The sequence below is a fragment of the Aulonocara stuartgranti genome, assembly GCF_965226115.1.
Source record: "Aulonocara stuartgranti genome assembly, chromosome: 13".
Lineage (NCBI taxonomy): Eukaryota > Metazoa > Chordata > Actinopteri > Cichliformes > Cichlidae > Aulonocara > Aulonocara stuartgranti.
Genome location: NC_138949.1, coordinates 21273237 through 21289821, shown reverse-complemented (window position 1 = coordinate 21289821; position 16585 = coordinate 21273237). Strand labels below are relative to the sequence as shown.

Genomic DNA, 16585 nt, shown 5'->3' with positions numbered 1-16585 from the left:
TGCACTACCACTTTCCCTTCCACTTACAGGCAGGGCAACACTACTTGATTGCTTATTTTCTAATCAACTAGAAGGATGGTGTTTGTCCCCCAACACACTACATTAGGACCCTAATGGAATAATCTATCGAAAATCAATGAGCTGCATTTTCCCAGGCCACATTTTTGAGGATGTTGCACTTGGCTGTTCCTTCCCTCCCAAGAGACTTTGGAGGTGTTGAAGACTGCTTATTTCGTTGTAGCCCAATCGATAACCTCATTACTCTTTGTCAAGTTAAATCCAACTGCCCCAAGCAATGAAAGTCACAAGAAAGTCATCTGTGCCACCAGATCTCCGTGTAGACACTCCCTGTATGTCCAGTTATTTTCACCAGCATCTTCCTCGTGTCTGCCTCAGCCTTGACGGTCAATCTCATCTCAGCTAAATGCAATTTGGGCTTTTTATTGAATCACCATTTCTGAATCACACTGTGATTTTTTTTTTTCATACAGTTTCATTCTTACACTGTAGCCATTCCAATCAAGTCAGTGGATTAAATGTGTTGAAAGTGAAACTAGGTCACTGCTAGCATTGCTGCTGCAACATCATATCATATCAAAAGATTAAATCTGTGAATAAATAAATTAAAATGAACAGAAAATATTTAGGGGTGTTTATTTAAAATGAAAGCAGCCACAGAAAAGTAGTATAATTTGATTTTTTTATTTTCCCCAAATTTAGTTAGTACAGTCAAGGATGACCAAAATGCATCAAGCCTGACCAGCAAGAGAAAATTGCATAGCTGTGGATGGAAATCAATGACAGTGGAGGGCATTTGAAAATTAAATTTTCTAATAATGACCCTGACTGTGGATGTCTAATTGGAGTCAAAGTCAGAGTGAATGATAATACGGACACCAACCTGTCTATTCACAGTTCCTTTTTCAGGCATGGAGTATGTCTGTGTGGAAACTCAAAGACTGAGCGTGCCTTGACATGAACGAGACAAAACATAATCAAAACACACATCGGGCCAGTGGGGAACAGGTGTGTTGGAGAAAGCTATTACATGGGTTTTGATGGAAAAGGATGAATTGGGTGCACATGAGAGCAAAATAAAAACAAACGACAATGAAAAAAAGAAAAAGAAAATCAAAAATCACATAGACAGCAACCTTTGCATGAAAAGATGCCGACGACTGGCTTAGTTTAATCGATGAAAGTAATCTATTATTATGCAAACCTGTGTGAAAACGTATTCATCCTGTACGACGAGTGAGTTGGTGTCTACGTGTCCAGGGAAGAGGTACTGTCTGTTGCCTTCTGTGCATCGCTGGGCTCTGCACTTCACATACTGAGCACCTGGAAAGAGACAAAAGGAAATCAATCAGAAGTTGATTACAACCATTTATCTTCAAACAGTACTTTGTATGCAGTGGAGCTGCTATACAGTATGTAAATCCAAAATCCACTCCAAGTTCATCGCTCTGGAACAATTTTCAGCTTGTGTAACAGTCAAACACTGACACTAGTCACCAAATACTTTTAAAATCCAAATTAGATTCAAGACTATTAGAGTCAAAGCTCTGGCAGCGTTACACGACAAAGTAAATTTCAAGATGTTATTGTGCCAGACAAGGAGAGGTTGTATGGTAATTCTGATACACATTTTCTCACCACAGGAGGAATATGAGCATCATTTCTAATGCAGGAGATTCCTTTAATTGGTTTGACAGAATAGACCACGCTGTTTAGAAAGGGGAAGCTGAGGTTTGTCTATGAAACTCAGGGGGGAGATTAACGAGAAGAAACATCCATCAGCCCACTAAAATTCTCCGTTTTTGTCAGGAGACACCTATTCTGCTTTACTAGACTTCAGGGACCAATCTGAACAGAAGAACAGGTCTCATCTTGCCCGTGACCTCGCTCTAAATGAGAGGCAAGGGGTCCTGTGGGTCTTGCTACTGCAGCAAACTGGAGTGCAGTACTCACGGCCTTTTCCGATGCGCGTCTCAATGTGGACCACATCTGATTCTCTGTCTAGCCCCATTACCGCCCTTGAAAGAAGAAGAGGAGGAGAAAATAAAGAGGAGCGGAAAAAGGTTGGTGGGCAAGAAAAGGAAAAAAATGCTCAGATGGACATCACTATTCTGTGAAACCCATAACAATATGTTTTTATTTCCTGTAGATCGGTCAATGTACGATCTGTGCCACCAGCGGCAATTAATCTCAATTCACCAACAACAAAGGAAACGGCAAAAGAAGAGTAGTATGGCATGGCGGGGGGCTTGGCAAAACATCCCCCATTCCCATAAACACATACCATGGCAAATGTGTGTTTTTACAAAATTGTAGGAGGCTCCAGCCTTATTTTGAAAAATAACTATTTGGCATAATGTGCATGAAGAAATAGTATTCAAGTGGACAAATAATGCAGTGTTTCGAGTGCTGCTTCACCCGCTGCGCTCTTCTTATTTATCAAACATCTAACTGTTCATGCATGTGGAGAGGATGTCCTCCAACCAATGTCCTTTCTTTCCCAGCAAAAAACCCACTGGGTTTGACACATACTATGACAAACAGGGATAAACGGCCTCACATCAATATTCACTGCCTTGTGCCCGCACAGTCAAGATTACTAAATGACAGCGACAACAAAAACAGCATGTCATGTTTGTGCTATGGACAAAGAAACATATTCCTTCAGGTCTACGTGACGTGGATATAATCAGTTTCGAGCTCGACTGCTGTGTGTGAGATCTGCTTTTGACTAGAGGTCACAGGATCCCTCTAAGACTATAGAGTCGTGAACACTCTGATGATGCAAATTGCAATCACTGTACAGAAGGAGTTAAAAAGAAATACGGGGGTCAACATAATCATACCAGTAGAATCTGCCTGGCATCACGTTGTCATGAACAAGCTGCCATTTTCTCCCAAAGTCCATCGAACTGTACAGCTGCAAGACAAAAACAGGCTGATCTTCATCACGCGTAAAATTTTCAGGAATAAGATGTTACTGAGCATCGAACATTATTTTATTCCCACTTTAAGTTTCATTGTGGATTCACTCAGAAGATACCTTGCTGTCATGACTATAGGCGAGTATCCAGTTCTCCTGCGCGGGATGGAAGAGCAGGCTCAGGATGTTGAAGTTAATGGGATGCTTTTCAAAGCTCGCCCCTTCATCTGAACTGATGAGAACAGCGCTCTCTACTTCTGGGTCACTAAGCACCATTATCTAAAGTACAAAGGGCCAGATGATGTGTATTTATACACACACACACACATATACATGTATGTGTAGGTGAGAGAGAGAGAGAGAGAACAACATTTAAAAAAAAATAATAATAAATTTCACGCCAGGAAGATGTAATAAGCAACAGGTAAATGCTAACCTTCTGTTTGTTGGTAGGGCAGACGTAGAGGTAACTTAAAACTGTCCTTGAACCCACTTTGTCGTTGAGTTTGGTGTAGGTGCTCCCATAATCAGTGGATCTGGACACAAACAAAAAACATTTCATGTCTGATGAAAAAAATCAATTAGAGACAAATTTGAAAGCCCCATAGCAGAGTGTTGGGATGTTTTAGCCCATTAACTGCAAATCACTTATTCTTTAGAAGACTCCAGAGTATACCATACTTTTTTCGATTGATTTTCTACCATTCGGGCAGCCTTTTGCTTTAAGGGATGAAAATCTACTTGCACAGTCTACATTCATGCTAATGTAGGTTTTGTTGCTCCTGCAAAGTGCTGCGTTAAAAAACACTGCTACACTAAAAACTGCCATTCATTGCAGCTCAGATTATAAAAGGACTAAATGTGTAATGTAATCAGAGGGTGGTGTTTGGCTGAAAAGCAGGGCTTTCAAGTAGTAACTGTAGAGCTAATTTTTACAGAAATATGCTGGATAAAAAGACAAAATTAATCACTGCTAAAAGTAACCCCACGGTGCTTTTAGCAAGTAGTGAGCGGGCGTCTATTTTGTTTGTTTGTATCTTAGGCTTCAGGCAGCCACGCCAAGTATTTTGAGTGGTAAGTAGCAAAACCCAGCTTTGAAAGCAAGATGCTGAGTCACATACAAATTTGCACAGCAGTGTACATGCATATAAATAAATATTAATAAAAGTTAAAGCTTTGAAGTCAGCTTTAATTTAATTTGCTCTAACTAGCTGCAACATCTGCCTATTATTTTTGAAAATACAATTTCAGTATTTATATAAATATTTCCAAAACTTTAATTTGCTCTCCAGACTGTGGAGTCTAAATTGCAGATAACTTGGCAACTCATCACTTGTGTTCCAAGGGGGAAGCTACGTTTTAATTACTCTACAATTGCGCTCACTTGCCACTTCATTAGTTACACCTGTTCAGCTGCTCGTTAAAGCAAATATCTAATCAGCCGATCAAGTCAGTGCATTTAGGTGTGAAGAGATGTTCACACTGAGCATCAGAATTGGGGAGAAATTTGATTTAAGTAACTTTGAATGGAGCATGGCTGTTGGTGCCAGACGGGCTGGTCTGAATATTTAAAAAATTGAGAGTACTTGGGTATTCCCATGGTATGGTCAGAATTTGGGGTAAACAACATGAAAGCATGGATTCATCCTACCTTGTATCAATGCTTCAAGCTTCTGATGGTGTAATGGTGTCAGGGATACTTTCTTGGCACACTTTGGGCCCCCTAGTACCAATTGGCAATCATTTAAACACCACAGTCTACCTGAGTATTGTCGCTGACCAGCAGAGTGGCAGAACTCAAATTATTTCAAACTGGTTTCCTGAACATAAAAAAATGGCTTCCATAGTCTCCAGATCTTAATCCAGTACAGCACCTTTGGGATGTGGCAGAAATCTGCATCAAATGTGTGAGCTTATCATGTCAGTATGGACCACAATCTCTGAGGAGTGTTTCCAGTAGAATTAAGGCAGGAAAAGTCTGTTTTTTCTTTGGCCCTTTGTTAAGATCAACTTTTGTTTAAGCATCAAAACTTATCAAAGGTTTTTAACAGCATTTAGGACAGGTGAAGAAGACAGCCAAGTCATTTTTGAGGCCTCCCTGGCTAGCAGTTGAAGCATTTGTATGCATGTGATAGAGGATTTTCCTGATTTTCCTTCTTAAATACTGCCAACTTCTTCCCGTATCACAATGTGAAGAAAGAATCTTAGAAAAGCTTCCTTGTAACTTTGGAATTTTCACTCCACCTTCAACCCTAAAAGGTCCAAATAGCTCATCCTTAATTATAGCAGCTCTTACCAGGACCCCTTTTCCACCTCCACCTCCGCCCGGTGCACTTTGTGTTTAGTAATCCAGCCACGGACACATCCGTCTGCTCCAAAAACAGTCACTGTCATTTCATCTTGTTCTTGTTCAGCCAGAACTGGAGGGGTTACCCACATTCTTCTGCATTTAATTTGTGCCATTTTTAACAAAACACTTCATTATTTGTTAGTCACTCAAAGAGGTTTTGCAAACATCTAAAAGTCACTGCATGGTTTTTGATATTTCCCTGTTATTTAAATCTCGTCATGGGCTACCTGAGATAATTAATTTGTCCAGTAATTATGAACACCTTAATAAACAGTGTGAATCAATTTAGCCTGCTCCCTCTCATATTACAGAAACATCACCTGAAAATTATAAACAGCAACAAGCTTTTAGGCTTATATGTTTTGGAGTTGAATAGTGTGCATAGAAATTATTATATGATGAATACTAACCTGCCAAGTGATTGTGCATGCATGGGAAACATGGACATGTCTAAAATTGGGCCCATTATTTTGTAACAGTGCACTTAAAGAAAACCTGTCAGGTGATTTTGATTTTGTTTTTATGAGCTAATAATCAGCTCTATTTTTTCTCATTTTTGTTTTAAGCAGGCCTGCAACAGTGAATAACGGCGATGAAAATTCTCGGGAAGAGCAAATATAAGGGGGCTTTCCAGATTACAATTGGCTGAGGAGAAAGCTACCTGGGGACTATTCAGGTCGTAAGTCCCTGTAAAAAGGATTTTATGCGAGTCAATCCAGTCCAAAAGCATAAAGAAATATTTTCCTATGGAAAATAAAAATGACTGAGCTCATTTTGCTGAGGGTGGAGAATCTGACGCGGGAAGCTCCACTATTAGCAAAAATATGGAGTGAATGTGTGAGTGAATGTGAGGATGAATAAATGTGGACAAACAATTTGCTTTTACCAGAGAAAATTTCTGTTTTGTTTTATTAAGTGGGGTTAGATTATGGGATTATAGTATATTGTTGGGAGAATGCCAAATGCTAAAGGGGAAATATTTTTTGATGTAACTCAGTTACCATTAATTGAAGAAACACATGACTGATAACTGTTCTGTTTTAAGTTTATTTTTATGACATAGATTGGATCATGAGTGGGGAAACTGAGCATTTTTAAGTTTTGTATAGTATCTTGACACATGAAATGTATCAAGATAAAGGGGGGTTTAGGGTTTAATAATTTAATTGTTTAATAATTTAGGATCATTTTAGGACCTTTTGGGTTTTTGATCATTTGGATATGGTAAAACTGAAACTATTATTTTTAAGTTAAGGTTAAAGGATTAAAGTGAACTTGTCACGGTTTGCGGGGCAAGCCGTGTGGAGTTGTAGAAAAGGACCCAAAAGGCGGCAGCTCTGGTGCAGGTGAATATTTATTTACAACGGTGGGCACAAAACAGCACTGGTGGAAAAACAAGAAACCGGAAACCTAAACTGGGTAAGCTAATAACACAAACCAGAAACGAGGATGCAGGGAGGTCCGGGGAAATACACAAGAGACGCAGGGAGACCGAGGGGAAACAACACAGACGAACCAGCAACTACCATAACAAAAGACACAACTTAAATACACCCAGAGAATACAGGGAGATTACACACAGGTGGGGAACACAGGTGATACTGATAAACATAACGAGACAGGGCAGGAGTGAACACAACATTACGCATACTGACGAGAGACTGTCAAAGTAAAACAGGAAGTACACAGAGGTTCAGACAGGAGGAGAGAGAGCACGGGGAGAACACAGACATAACAGGCTGGGGGAAACATGGAATAAACACAAAGAGAGACGAGAGCTCATAAATACACAGAGGGGCACAAGGGGGTAAGAGTCACAAAGGGAAAAACACTTAGGGAACACCACAACAGGACACCTCAGAAAACCTGGCCTAAATAAGGAGCGAAAATACAAGGAACCAAGAATACTGGGCCAACATGGCCCAGGACCATGACAGAACTGAATCCTGTTTAGAAGATACAATGCCGGTTTTTCAAAGCTGTGAATAATTCTTAGAGGGAAAATTAGTGAGGGTTGAAGGAGTAGAACAGCTTTGATTTCTTTTTGATTTCTAGAAGTAGTGGTTATAATGTAGGCTTACACATACAGATATTACATAGGAGGTATTTTTAGGATAAAGGGGAGAGCTTATAAATAGAAATGATTTTTATACATATTGCATTTTTTGATATGAGTTATTGAAGTTATTGAAGGATTGCACACGCTTACAGACACAGAGTTAAGAAACACACATGACAGTATTGATTCCAGGCAAAAGGCCTCAAATTCATTTAGCTTTTTGACTGAACTTAAAGAAGGATCAAAGAGGAAGGAAAGCATATATTTTGGTTAAGTCTGATAAATTAGAATTAGAAGGTATTGTTACATTAAAGGGAGCAAATGAAATAAAAAGGCTATACCAAAAACGGGTTATAACATAGGAAACGTGAGGTTTTAAAATGAAGTTAGTGTTAACACACAGGAGTTGTTTCAAGGCAGCATTTAGCTATGATGAAATGTATACAGGAGTAGTTGCTTATATGCTTAAACTTAATTGATTAAAGTGGTTGTTTTCTTTTGGAGCTTTTAGTAAAATAGGCTGGTTCTAATGATTTTTTGTTAAAAAGGTGGACAGTTTGTGCACAGGATGTTGATGATCAGATAAGGGAAAATAGAGCGAGCAACCGGACGTGAAAGCAGGGCTTAGAGAGTTTTAAAGGGATGAGTAACGTTGAAGAATATATAAATATAAGTCAATAAGTTAAGAACATAATTAGGATCAGGCTTTTGATTACAGAGTCCCAAAAAGGATAAGTTAGGGAGATGCAGGAAAAGGTGTTTTGTTTCCTTTGCAGAAGATCGATCTCGGCGACCACAGGAGGGGCGAGGATCCTGGAGATCTCGAGGTCCGAGACCACCAGAGAGGGACCGAGAAAACCTAAGCTTACACATGGAGTGTTCTCGAATGGGAGCTGGTGTTTATTACTGGACCAAGTAGATGACGGGAGGTTGTCTGATTTGCTGAGCGAGGACGCAATGTATTGCGACCTCTGGTGTTCCAGAGGTCGAGAGAGGGAGTGTGGAGCAGGGAAATTATTTTACTGCTATTGTTAAATAATCATCATTATTACCATTGCATTAATAATATAATCTGGAGTTTATATTGCATTCAGGGGTTGAACAGTGTGTGTCTTTCAGAAAGGCTAAAAGTAAAAGGACAGGAAACAGGCTTGGAGAGTTTTGCAGAAGTGAAAGTTATTTTGAGCAGCAGGCTAAGACGAGGCTTTAACAATGTAACAGATAGCTTTAAGAAGGCCTTAAGCAGTTATGACTATTTTATACACAATGCATATCTGTGCTTATTAAAGAGTTGGAGCTCGGTCAATTAATTGGGGGTCGGAAGCTTTGTTCGGCGCGATGTCCGGACAATCTATTGTGCAAGTGACTTGGAGCCATAGAAGGAATTGCAATACATGCTTACAAAACACTTATATATCAGATCATTTTATATTAAGGTTTTAAGTAGAGGTTCTTGGTTAAAACATTTATTTAGTAGAAGACATACACATAGTCTCAGTGAGCTTCTGGTCTAGTGAAAGGTCAAAAGTGCAACAGGTGAATTGAGAAAGAGCATGTGAGGTCAACACATACACACACATGAGTTAGATTTATTTAGAGGAGAGATTAGTCATGTCTCGGCAAGAAAGAGGAACAATTCACTTTAAGACAAGAACGGAAAGTACCAGCCATGAAAATAGAAGATGATTTTCTGGGTTAAAAGTCACTGTGGTGTTGATCTGATCTATGTATAAAATGTATCTGTGACGCATGAAGGGGCGTCAGTAAATCAAACCCTGATGCTATAAAATATCTGTTCATGCTTTGATTAAGTCAAGGACTACTGGCTGTCTGCGTACAGAGTGTCTTCCCACACGTGTGTTCATTAAAATCATTGTTGGACCAAGACCTTCTGGACCATGGGTGGTTTGTACTCTCCCTCCTCAATTTTGAACCTTAACAGTAGTTATATGAAGAATGATATGTAATTTAGCAACAATCGTGTAGCTTGAGGACTCACATGCACAGAAACAAGTATGCAAGAGACAGGATATGTATTATCACTGCTGACAAACATGCTATTAGTAGGCAATACAAATGCATGCTGCATGAAAGCTGTAAAAACAAGAAGGAACAGCTGAAATACAAAAAAGGTGCAGTGAAGGATGACATCAGCTAGTGAAGGTGAAGCCACTGTCGAAGCAAATTAATACATTTGGCTCAATGATTAGTTTGCCAACAAAGTGAAAGCAAGGCTAGTGTATGACATCACACTGCTGATTCTATTGATCAGCTACTGGTTCCAATAAAGCCAAAGGAAAGAGCAGACAACACTATTCACATAGGATTTGTATTGTCAGGGGAGCTTTATGTGACTTAGACATTTACCCAAAACACGGCATGTAAACTGTTGATTTGCTTGAATTGAATAACATGTCTGCTAGCCAGCTACAAAATTAATGTTACTATAGACTGCCAAATAACTACATTTGAGCTTGCATTTTGTATGAGTGGGCGTCCATGCTGTGTGGCAGAATTGATACCTGAGTTTGCATGCAAAAAGCAACGAAACATAAAGAGGCAAAACACAGGTGCACAGAAAAAAGACAGACATCACTGTGATGTCTCCATGCATTCGATTATTATGCCATGGCACTTCTGTATGAGGTAGATATTTTGCTGTGGACTAAATTACAGACATGTTACATCTAAAAAGGATTAAGATTATAGATTACTAGGAAATATTGCTATAGTAAAGAAACACAAGATTGCTAACTAAAGTCACTGCAACATATTTTTTAAAAGCTAGTTGTGCAAATATTTAAAAGAAATACCCATACCTTATAGGACATTTCTTGAACAAAGTTGTTTGGCCTCAGGAATACACATAACGTACAATATTGTGCAAAAGACTTTAGCACAGCCTAATTCCTTTACATTTTTACCCAGACTTTCTTGTATTTGTTAAAGTGTTCTTGAGCAATAGTTCTCAAAGCTTTCTGAATTTATTTTAAAGTTAATTTAAACTGGACATTGGCTGCTTTTTCACTGATTCTCGTCTTTGTAACTGACAGTTTACAGTGTAGCTTTTGTTTTGTTTTTGTTTGTTAAGCCTCTTAATACTGATCTATCAATCATTCAAATAAAAAAAAGGTGTTGCATCAGACAGCTTCGCAGAAAAAACTGTTTTAAATTGTATCTTTAGGCACTTTGTTACAAGCAGCCTGTTCCATAAACACATGATTTGTTCCCATTTCTTTAGCTGAATCTACAAACAATGGCAAAGACAACACAGTTTGACAGGCGTTAAATAGTATTTTTGCACCAACAAGGTGATTTGCAAAGAGCTCTTAGCTGAAAATCTTGACATGCTGTGCAGTGTTTCCTCAAGAAAATTGAGGAAACTGGAGAAATGGAGGACAAAGGAAAAGTGCCAGGTCTACAAAACTATCTACAGCAGAGAAAGAGTATCTAAAAGCAAAAATCCAACAAAGACCTGACACAGGACATGAAGAGGTACTAATATGAGTGTTTTATAGTAGTCTTTAAACATGGTGGACACTGTCACGGTTTAGGTCTGCATTTCAGCCACTGTTTGTTCAAGATCTGTTCAAAATTAATGTTATAATTAACATATAGTATTCTATATAGTATTGCTGGTAAACAAACACACTGCCAATGCAGTAAAGGCATACCTGGATAGAAGAACACACAATGGAACACTATCAGTTATGGATTATCCTACCGAGATAGCGGACCTCAACATTGTTCAAGCAGTGTGGGTTAAAGAGCAAACTTCAGGCAACATTCAAAGAAGAGCTTTGAATGACTTTCAGAAAGTCTGGAAAACTATTCCTGAGGAATACTTGAAGAAATAACAAGAAAACTCGCCTAAGGGATTTTTTTTTGAAAATGTGTGTTGAAGAATGAAGATAGTCATACTGAAATATGAACTTTTACAAACTTTGTAGATTGGTGCAAACTCTGCTTCTTCCTAATACTGAATTTCTATATATGCATGTGCACATTTCAATAAACCGCTGAACCTATTTTTCCATTTTCCTAGCAAAATAGAAAGAAATGAGGTGTGACTCAAGACTGCTAGCCAAGACTGTACTTTGGTGAATAATATCAAATGTTAGAAAATTATTTTTATGAGAAAATTCCACAAGATACATTTAGCGTTTTGGGGATTTTATCAGGAAATTTGTCATCGCTGTAAGATGGTGTATATTTCACACCGGGGCTAATTTGAAGACTCGCGCGTTCAAAATCATTAAGGAAAGCTCACACTTTAAAGCTTTTTGACAACCAACAAGATAACATGAACGTCAAAAGAAGGAATATGATTTATGAGAGCCAAGTCTGGCAGATTTCTGCAGTGAAAAGTTGGGATAATAATCAGGCAGTTCTCACAGAAATCTGCAACAGAAATAATTTAACTCTGACAAAGACATCATGCAGACTAAACATCAATTCCCTGCATGTCAAACAAGTCTCTGCAAGCTGATTTAAACGATACACTGACATGTAATAAAACCAGGTACGGAATCAATTAATGAAGTCCAGGTATGTAATGGAAAATGTTAATCAGTAAATATAGAATATGCTCTTTGTTGTTGAAGGGCTAAATCATCCAGCATGACTACAGTCCTTGAATACAACATTATTCTGCGTAATGGACACATTGCAAGCTTACAGTATAAGAGTAATAACTCTCCTTTCATACTGTTTGTACATTGAAGGCTGTGAGGAAGGAATTTTGAAGACTTCCTTTCAAGTGCTGTGATGAAATCCCCTTTCATATAGCTTTTAATCTTAAATTAGAGCCAGAATTGCCTTTTATTCTCTGTGCTTTCAACTGATTTAGATATTTAGTTTCATCCTCTTTCATTAGGTTTTCTTTTCAGTAGGGAAAACTTAAAGTGCTCACATTATGCTTTTTGAGTTTCTCCTCTAACCCTTTAGTCTGTTACATGGCATTTTTTTGTAAATGTAAAAGGTTTTCAAAGTAAGAGAGGACAAATGTAGTTATTCCCTCCCATGGAAAATAGTGCTTCTGAACGGTTTGAAACACTTGTAGTTCAGGATTTTCTTCTCTTACTTATCTGTGCCACTACACAGCAGACTGTTATACTGCCCACATGGAGGCAAGTTTGGCACACCCTCAAACAAAATGGACAAAACACTCTGAATTATCTGTTGCTGCTGAACACATGCATACCCAACAATGCAAGAAATAAAAAGTCACTGGATTACTTTTATTTTGGTGGCAATCTCCCCGCAACAATAAGAAAATCCTTATAAGTGCTAGCACTGTGCACAGCTAGTGTGGTTAACATTATTGTTTTATGCATTTGTTTCTCTGCAAATCTCTTTGCACTTGCATGTTGTACTTTGCTGAATTCCCAATAAAGCTACAGAATGCACATAAAACAGTGACACGAACACAGCCAATTTAGACCAATGCACAACATTATTTTGAAGCAATTTTTTAACCTGCTACTCGGTGCATCTAAAAGAATTGTAGCAGCAAGCTACAAACAGCAGTGATGCTGTGTTTTTTTTTAATTTACATGTAAATTTATTAGTTAAGCTAAACCTTTTTGTTTACAGGCGACAGTTTTACATGTAACCCAGTGTTACCTTGCTATGTACTAGCTAACTGACCAATCAGACCAATCCTTCCTGAAAGGTAGTTTAAAAGGAACAGGAGCTAAAGCAGAGTGTATAAAAATAATCTATGTTTAATTGATCCTTGTGGGGAAATTCCTCTCTGTATTTAACCCATTCACGCAGTAAAGTGGTGGGCAGCCATTGGGCTGTAGAACAGGGAGTAGTGTGTAAGGACAGTACCTTGCTCAGGGGTACCACAGGGTAGCCGTTCAGTGGATTCAAACCCCCGACCTTCCGATCATGGGGCCACCACTCTACCTACTGAGCTATCCCCGCTCTATGAGTATGAGTATCCCAGTACAGCCTGAGAAAAGCAGTGTTTTCTTTTAATATTAAAAATTTAATGAGACAGATTTTAAAATAAATGTAAATAACAACCAGCTGTATTTAAACGCAATCAGAAATTTAGATCTGTTGCATGTAAAGACACTTGCACAAAACTGCTATCCACAAAAAGGGGCAGATGTGTTCATCATCTTGGTTCTCATATTTCTCCTCAGCACAAACGGCCAAACCAAGCTTCAGTTTTACCTGAGTGCCTCCAAATGTAATTTCACTGTATAATTGGATAGACACCCAGTGTCTGCTATCATTGTCTGTGCATTAACTTGAATCGTTCCGTTTGCTGTTGACATTGTTTTCAAAGCCTTACCCTAAACGCATTTGTATTTGTGCTTAAGTACTGCTTTCAGCTGGCATATCGCTCTTTGATTGCAGTGGTGGAAGTAAGCCTCTTAAACGATGTTACTATATTGTGATGTTTCTTGGGCAGGAGCGGCAGGCGTCTCTAAACACAAAAGGCACTTGATGCGTGTTTAGATGGCTTCTGTAAGTCATCCGTTGATCCGAACACTGCGTCTTGCCACCAACAGAGGCCTGCAGCTGTAGTCATAAATCATTTATTGTGTTATCACAGAAATCATTTACTCCCTTTTCTTTTCATAACATTCAAATCTCTGCTTTTCTAATACTCATACTAAGAACCTTTGTGCATCCCCGGAGGAACACTCTAATTTACTCGTGGTGCCATTGTTAAGCAGACACCTTGATGATGGAAGACCTCCTGTACACAATATGGGATTTCAAAATGTGTCAAGTCGGGTGTAAATCTTAGTGCCGCCTCTGGTGAAACAGATATTAATTTGAAACTCTATGCTTGGCGGACTGATGGTCTCTTTTTCACGTGTATTTCAGAATGAAATGAGTTCTCTGCAGGCTATGGCAGAGGTGAGAGAAAAGGCATATCAGAGGCTGGATTGGGCTCTATGGTATAATCCTTAATGAATTCCATTCTTATTTATGACCTGACAGGGCACTGTAACTCACCTCTCAATACATACTGAATGAAATTACTACGGCTATATAGCAGCAATTGCATGTCAATTGCTTCTGAAACAAAAGGTTACAGATGACAATCAATCAAAAACTCCATCACAAAGTTTCTAGGTCAGAGGAAAAGCACCACAGATCCAAACAGAGAATCCCTCAGATCATTCTTAAGGTTTATCTTTCAGAAATAGTCCTGCTGATGATGGACAGAAAATAGGTTGGGCCTTCTTTAAAAGGTTGTTGTGGTGCTAGTTGTGTTATTAATGGAACTCCAGCAAGCAAAAAGAGGATGGTACTTCAAGATGCTTTATTAAAACATACTTCATATTGGCTTCGAGTGAAACTTGATTGTTCGTATCCTAGCAAGGGAGAACACTATAAATCATGCTTACAGTATCCAGCACTCGATGAATATATTATTGTTGTTGTTCTTGGCTTGTGATTTTGCATTTTTATAAAATTCCTGCAGTGATACCGCAACCTTAATATTGGTATGCAAAGGAAAAGATAGCAGAGATTAAAAAAGGAAAACTTACCTCCAGAGTGAGCTCTCGGTAACACCCCCCAGATTGAAGTCATAGAGTTTAGTCAAGATCAGGATCACCTGCAACGTAACCACAACAGACATATTTAATTACAAGTCAAGATCTGCATTAAAAACCTTTGGCTCGGCAGCGCACATTATCTGTCTCCACCTAATGACTTGGAATAAATACAACATGTCCGCTACTTTTCTTTGCTAATAAATATCAGGCTCATACAGTATGTTAGCCCAATGACAAGTGATCCTCATGTTGTCAGGAAATGTCAGTCGACTAGTGGCAGGATCTGAAAAAAGAAATCCATGAAGGCTGTCAAGAGTTGTGTCTGTATCTCATGTGGAATGATACCTACATGACAGAAAACTCTGAACATAATTGTTCAGTGAACAATGAAAAGAAATGCAGTCAGTGGCTGCAATGCACCATCCTCTCTCATTTCCTTTTTTTTTTTAAACTTCAGCTTTGCTTTTACCTTCAAAACATTTAAGTACCTTGGCTGCAAAAGCACCAACAAATCTCAAATGCTGATGTTACATGTTGTTATTTTACTCTTTTTACTCATTGGAAGACGTCCAGTTCCAGTTTAGGTGGAACATTTGTTCTCTGGGGATGGTTGGACAATGTGTTTCTGGGGAAACAAAAATGCGGCCCATAAAAGCCTGTCAAGGCACAGAGGGCAGAGTGAAATGGTGTGCAAACGCATTATTGTCACTCCAATGGCATTATAAATGACTTCCCGTGGGGATGCTCATAACTCAGGATAGAAAGAGGGGTAGGGTAGAGAGCTTGGGGTGCTGTATGAATTGTGGGAGAAGGAATGGTAGATAATTACAATCAAAGACTAGAAAGATGACATAATATTGTGATTTTATTTAAAAAAAGCCATGAAAGATAGGTCAAAAGCTCAATTACAGTGAGTTTAAAGTATTAACCTTATGGGACCCATGGAACGACTCATTAAACCGTAAAAAGCCACACAAGACTCAGAGGAACAATGACACGTATCTAAGTCTGCTTTGAAAATGTTAAAACCCAATTGACCCACAATTTAGCCATCAAATGGCCACTGTGCATGGCTGGGACTATCTGCATTGCAGGTTAATTAACCAATCACACAGTGAGATAAGCATTTGCATAACTAAATGCACCATGTCTGCAAGGTCCAACGCTGGAGTCAGAATCAATTTGGAGCGCAGACTTAGTTAAATGGCTGTGATGTTAGTCCTAATTGCCTGCTTTGAAAAATAGATACAAGAGGAAAAACTGAGCCAAACTGTTGATCGTTTGTCTCTTCAGTTCTCTTTTGCTAACAACAATGAATCTGTGTCACGGGATATTATAAATACTACGAGGTAAATTGAATCTGGATTTGATTTTATCAGTGTCAGAACTAGAGCAGTTCATTCTTAACCACCGGCATTCAAACATCCAGCACAGCAAACGAATCGAGTGAACAACGATTAGATGTTCACAGTTTCGTGGGTTTCAATCATTTCTGCTGTCTTGCACGTGAATTCCAAATGAACCAAATGTACATAAATGTAGCTGGTGATGTAAAATAACCTTGATAAAAATAGCCCCAAATGGCAAAACTTGATAACGAAAAGCCTCTCTGCACCCAAGCTGTAATTGCCATTAGGAGCTCTCCCTTAACTGTTGTCAACGTGTTTGTGTGGTTGGCTCATTAACAAAAGCTGACCCACTGAAAT

At 38.8% G+C, this 16585-nt stretch overlaps 1 protein-coding gene across 5 annotated transcripts in view; it reads right to left on the bottom strand.

Moving 5' to 3' along the window:
• Positions 1-16585, bottom strand: part of LOC309720348 (VPS10 domain-containing receptor SorCS3-like) — a 55555-nt gene that overhangs the window by 22523 nt on the left and 16447 nt on the right. For all 5 annotated transcript variants that reach the window (XM_082557191.1, XM_082557192.1, XM_082557190.1 and 2 more), the window contains exons 2-7: positions 14871-14938; positions 3378-3477; positions 3062-3220; positions 2865-2938; positions 1972-2036; positions 1223-1341 (exon numbers count right to left, since the gene is read on the bottom strand). In XM_082557191.1, coding sequence (XP_082413317.1) covers positions 1223-1341; positions 1972-2036; positions 2865-2938; positions 3062-3220; positions 3378-3477; positions 14871-14938 — 585 coding nt within the window. The remainder of the gene's footprint in view (positions 1-1222; positions 1342-1971; positions 2037-2864; positions 2939-3061; positions 3221-3377; positions 3478-14870; positions 14939-16585) is intronic.